The 5,955-nt window shown below is 33.5% G+C and overlaps 1 protein-coding gene across 1 annotated transcript; it reads left to right on the forward strand.

Annotated features, from left to right (window-relative positions):
- Nucleotides 1-3,848: 3,848 nt before the first annotated feature.
- LOC114164809 (fasciclin-like arabinogalactan protein 4) lies at nt 3,849-5,658 on the forward strand. The gene is made up of 2 exons (XM_028049578.1): nt 3,849-4,701; nt 4,847-5,658. The coding sequence occupies exons 1-2, from the start codon at nt 4,012-4,014 to the stop codon at nt 5,438-5,440; spliced, it is 1,284 nt and encodes a 427-aa protein (XP_027905379.1). The 5' UTR covers nt 3,849-4,011; the 3' UTR covers nt 5,441-5,658.
- The last annotated feature ends 297 nt before the right edge of the window (nt 5,659-5,955 follow it).

The raw sequence follows: 5,955 nt of genomic DNA on the forward strand, positions 1-5,955 counted from the left end.
CTTTTGTTTTGCCTGTCACCCACAAACGTGGGAATTTTCTTACACATTTTTGCGCATCTTTTGGATTCGATAATCCTAACATGACACCCATGTTTTTGGTTTTGTTGTTGCTAAAATGAAAGTGAATATGGCTAAAAAGATTTACATGTAATTAAGAAAACTTAAATTTAAAGTGATGTATTTTGTAAAATTAAGATTTACTTGTGAGTTTTAGAAGAAAAAAGAAAGAAAAAAAAAAACCGCCTTAGACATAGCATATGATGTATTTTATCCATTTTTGAGATAAGTCTAAGGTGGTGAGCGTAAACATCTCATACAAACATTCAATTATTTTACTATATAGTTGCTGGTGTCAAGTGTCATTAAATGTACAAATTTTGTTCTTTTTGAAAATTGTTGCATCACATCATGTGCTTCCAAGTTAAAACTTAGCTTCTCTTTAAAGGAACATCGATTCATGCTTTTTACACATGCTATGCAGCGGTAGGAATTTAAGGAGATGGGTTAAATATGTTTAGTATGTTTCCATTTAAAAATCTCATATATTAGAATTAATTATTCATTCTAGTGACTACTCGAATAAATACAATACAAAATAGATAAAAAAAAATGATTTAGAAGCCTTACATCACATTAAAATAAGTAAAATAAACTATATAAATAGAAAAACTCATTAATGTCAAATTTGTCCTTCTTAAAAAAAATAAAAACTCACATTTAGCACATTTTGTGGATAAATAGTTTGCTTATATATTATTTGTGGGTTGAACAATATTTTAGGTAAATTGGATCCTAAGTCAGTCCATGCCAATTCTTTCTTAGGGCCTTTTGGAAGAAATAAATGTTTGGGCCAAAGATTAGGTGGGTCAAATGGTTTGAACTATTTTTGGTCAATGTTTTCTTTTTATACCTCCATAATTTCTTATCTTGGTCTTCCTGTTGTGAAATATACGTAATTATGGTCATCTCAGCACCTAGTTGACAATTGTCAGTTTTGTGCTCAAATTCCATAGTTTTTTAGTTTATCAAAGGGAATTTCTTTTAAATTTCAATTATATATTTATTGTAATTATAGTTCTGATTGTGCAATTTGTATATATTTCGGATGTAAAATTATATTTAGAATTATAAAATTTGTAATGTTTCCGAACTGTACAATTTGTAATATAAATTTATATTTTGGATTATACAATTCGTAATACAAATATATGTTGTACAATCTGTAATATAAATTTATATTTTGGATTATACAATTCGTAATACAAATATATGTTATGAATTATGTAATCCATAAAATAAAATTTTATTAATGATTGTACAATCCGAAATATACATAGATTGTAAAATTTGAAACTTTCATTCCACGTATTTCATCGTTGATTCTCATCTTTTTCTTTACATTTTATATTATTGTGATTTTTCCATTTATTTTAATGGACACTTATGAATTATGAATGTTTTTTATGATAGAGATGAAAGAAGAAGACGAAGTGGAGGTGGAGGAAGAAGATGTGTTGAAGGTGAAAGAAGAAGATTGGTTGGAAATGGAGTTGGAAGATGGAGTGGAGGTGTAAGAAAAAGATGGGGGGTGAAGATGGAGAAAAAAAAAGGAGGTGCAATGGAAAAGGAGGAAGGAAGAAGGTGAGGGCGACTTTGACTTTTCTCCTTGGTTATGGGGGTGCAGGAAGAATTTTCCTTATCAAACTATCAAAATGGGCTCTTTGTTTTGTTGCCTAAAAATCAATTCGACCCAGTATTTTATACACACAAAAATATATAAATTAAATTAATATAAAAAATAGAGAATAAAGTAATTAATTTGGAAAGATTAAACAAAAAACACTCTTGTTACAAATTAAAAATGACATTAAAAAAATAATTAATGTTAGTAAAACTTAAGAAATATCTCAAAAACTATATGTAATTTTATATATAGAGAAACCCATATAAGTTTTGTTCATCATTTTCTTTTAATTTTATTTATTTAACCTATGCAACTAACTTGAAGTGTATTTTATTATTTACAAGTCACAAGGTTTTCGATATCTTCTTCTTTTATTCACATTTTTCATAGTCTAATAATCACTCCACAAACTCTAAGTTTAACCTTTTTAATCATTTATAAAAAATATAAAACAAACTTCATCTTCATAAGAGTTTTCAAAATTTTGTAAAAGCACAATTAAACTTATTATTACTATTTTTTCTTATGTTTTCTCTTGTCTTACATCATAGACTTGATATTTAGGAAAACACTTTATTCCTATCTATAAATTAGTATATTTCAAGTGCATCCTTCTCTCTCTATTATTGCCCCAATAGGTATGAATCACAAGGTTTCCTAATAATTTTATGCCACCAACCTTCTCTAATTACAACTAAATCCAAAGCCAAAACCAAAGCAATAACACCAGTACAAATTCAATAAACTTATATCAATAGAAAAACTATTTTAATGTATATCTCATAAATAAATATAAATGTTTTAGAGTTAAACTATTACTTATACTAAAATTACTTTTTAATTTTAGTAAAGAATTCATATATATTTTTTAAGAAATTTGAGTTAAATATATTTTAATTTCTCAACTCCGATATATCTAAATTGAAATTCGTCTCAATTAGAAACTTTAATATATTTTAATTTTAAATTTAAACAATAAATAAATATAATTCTTTTAATTTAATTTTTTTATGTTTTTTATATGTTAAACTTGTTTTATGTTATATTTAATTCTTTTACGTTATTTGACACGTTGTTATTTTAATGTCATATGATAAACATGTTTAATATAAAAATTTATCAAAATTAAGTTAAAATGATTACATTTATTAATTTTTAAAATTCGAAATATAAATATATAAAATTTTGAATATAAATAAATTCCGGGTGTTAAAGGTCGGATAATAAAAACATATTAAACAATAAAAATATTTATAGAAGATGTTCTAAATTTAAATTTGACATTGTATTTCAAATGTTAATCAGTGATGCAAAGGAGAAATAAAAAACTTTTTAGTACAGTTAATTTTCAAAATGCATTTAATAAGAATTTAAATACTCGCAGTTGTTTGCTTACTATTTTTAAAATTAATGTTTCTAAAAGATTACAGTAGTTAACAAGAATGTTTTTATAGGAAAAAAAGTTGGAATGTTTTTTGGGGTAACAATGAATCATTATTGGTCTGTGGGGTTGAGCTGTTTTGAAAAGCAAGATAGGTTGACATGGGTCGGATATTGTAGTGAGAGATTTTCCATAAACACATACTCTCACAAACAATTTATTAAATTAATGCCAAACTAACTTAACCCTTTTGAATTAGCATATAGTTTAAGAAGGAGCTTGAATCAAGTATCAAACTTGACCTTATTCATTTAAAAAAATTGAAAATGAATTGTAAATTATACTTGGTTGTATTGAAGGGGCAGTTATCATAAATTAGGTTGAATAAATGACATAAAAAAATTAGAAAGTATGAGGTTTAATTAGTTAAATTATATTTATTTTTGTAAAGGTGTGTCAATCTGATATTGAAAGTCAACACAATAACATAACGACATTGACATTTAAAATTTACCAAATTAACACACTTTTATTAAAATAGGTATCATCCAATAAATAAACTAAATTACTAATGGTTTGGTTTTGGAGAGAGAAAGTGGAAAGAGAATCACCACCATTTGCAAAGAAAGCAATGTTGGAAGAAGATGGAATATGTGATAAAGTAAAAATAATATTAATAATAAAAAATAATAATAATAATAATGGAAGCAAAAACATTAACAATCCACATCATGATTGCATCACTTCCCCAGTGCTCATCTCATCATTCACAGCTTGCAATATGCAAATTGCATGCTCACACACACTCACAACCTCACTTCACTCTCTCGTCTCAATTCAATTCAACTCAAACTCAACTCAAAGCAACAAACAAAACAACCACTAACTAACACCACACAACACGCAGAACAACACAGCACCGTCAAATTCTGAATCCAGCAACACAATGCGTTCTCGATCTCGTTATGGATTTTCGATTGCCCAAAATGCCCTCACGCTGCTTTATTTATTTTGCCTCCTCACCAACCCACCAGCGTCGACGGCTCTTAACTTCACCGCGCTGCTCTCCACCGTGCCGGACCTCTCCCAATTCACGGCGCTCCTCGCCTCCGCCACGCCTATAACGGCGGATCTCTCCGACCGCTCCTCCCTCTCCATCCTCGCCGTCCCCAACGCTTACCTCGCCGCCGACGACCACCTCGCCCGCCACCACCTCTCCCCCGCCGCCCTCGCTGACGTCCTCCGCTACCACGTCCTCCTCCAGTTCCTCTCCTGGTCCGACCTCCGCGCACTCCCCCCCGCCGGGAAACTCGTCACCACGCTCCTCCAAACAACCGGACGCGCCACCGACAACTTCGGCTCCGTGAACCTCACGCGCGACCCCCAATCCGGCCTCGTCTCGATCCGCTCCCCTGCCCCTTATTCCCCCTCAAACGTCACCGTTCTGTCCCTCGTCAAAACCCTACCCTACAATGTCACCATCTTCGCCGTCAATTCCCTCCTCATCCCTTACGGCCTTGACCTCATGGCATCCGAAACCCGCCCCAACATCGTCCTCAACATCACCAAAGCGCTAATCGACGGCCACAACTTCAACGTCGCCGCCTCAATGCTCGCGGCCTCCGGCGTAGTTCAGGTAGTTTTGGTGATACAGATATGGCGTTTGAATTTGAATTTGATTAGTTAGTTTTTCGTTACGATGTCATTGATGTGAAGCTCTCTATCATATATACATTATTTAGACTTTGACATTTAACTAACTGTTTAATTTCCAATTTTAGGAATTTGAGGCTGATGAGGGTGGCGCTGGAATCACTCTTTTCGTACCGGTGGATGATGCCTTTGCTGATCTTCCACCCTCTGTGGCCCTTCAGTCTCTACCTGCAGATAAAAAAGGGGTGGTTCTTAAATTCCATGTCCTCCATTCCTATTACCCTCTTGGCTCGCTTGAATCAGTTGTGAACCCCTTCCAACCCACCCTCGCTACTGAGGCCATGGGTGCTGGTAGTTTCACACTCAACATTTCGCGTGTGAATGGCTCTGTTGCCATCAACACCGGCATTGTGCAGGCCTCAGTTACGCAGACCGTCTTTGATCAGAACCCTGTTGCCATTTTTGGGGTTTCCAAGGTTCTCTTGCCGAGGGAGATTTTTGGCAGGAACCCAATTGTCACTGCCAAGCCTCTTGAAGGTGCTCCTCCGCCGGATGAGGATGCGCTGTCACCAGAGAATTCGCCGGGATTTGGTGGACAGCCCTCCCACCTATCGTCACCGCCGGGGTTTCGCGAAGATGTGCGGTCTCATGGTGGTGGTGGTGGTGGTTCCTTGTCCTTTGCTGTTGTTCTTTGCTGTATAGTATTGTATCTTGTGGTATAGAATTATTGATTATTATTTTTTTGTGGGGTTTCGTTTTAATTTTCTCCACCTTCTTCTGTACACGGTTAATTGCATTATTAGGTTGCAAATGCAGCCTTTTTTCATTTCTTTTTCTTGCTTTTTTGTTATCTTCATTTTACGATTTATTATAACATTTTCGATTGTGCCATTGATCTAATAATTAGTGTAATTAATTTAGGAGGTCAATGTTGTTTGTTTTTCTGCTTTTATCGTTTCCTCCCTTGTATTTTGATATACACAATACACTCCAATTTCATTATTTATGAGTTGTAGTTGAATAAGCCTTATCATCTTGATTTAGACAATCCTCAGAATTTGGTTGACTGCGACTTTCTCTATTGTTATCAAAACCCTTTTACATGCGAGTGATCTTATGCTGCTAGGGTGTGCCTTGCAGAGTAGCTAAATTCTTTTGGTTCAGGAGTTTGTGCTGGTTGCTTATTACTGTTATCTTACACCTTGATGACCGTCAGGTAGTTCCTTCTTTTTTAACT

Source organism: Vigna unguiculata, chromosome 9 (assembly GCF_004118075.2).
Source record: "Vigna unguiculata cultivar IT97K-499-35 chromosome 9, ASM411807v1, whole genome shotgun sequence".
NCBI lineage: Eukaryota > Viridiplantae > Streptophyta > Magnoliopsida > Fabales > Fabaceae > Vigna > Vigna unguiculata.

Excerpts from the sequence above, each read along its gene's own strand:
- LOC114164809 (XM_028049578.1), top strand. The coding sequence starts at position 4,012 with ATGCGTTCTCGATCTCGTTATGGATTTTCGATTGCCCAAAATGCCCTC. Across the intron at positions 4,702-4,846 it reads CGGCCTCCGGCGTAGTTCAG|GAATTTGAGGCTGATGAGGG; the intron begins GTAGTTTTGGTG and ends TTCCAATTTTAG.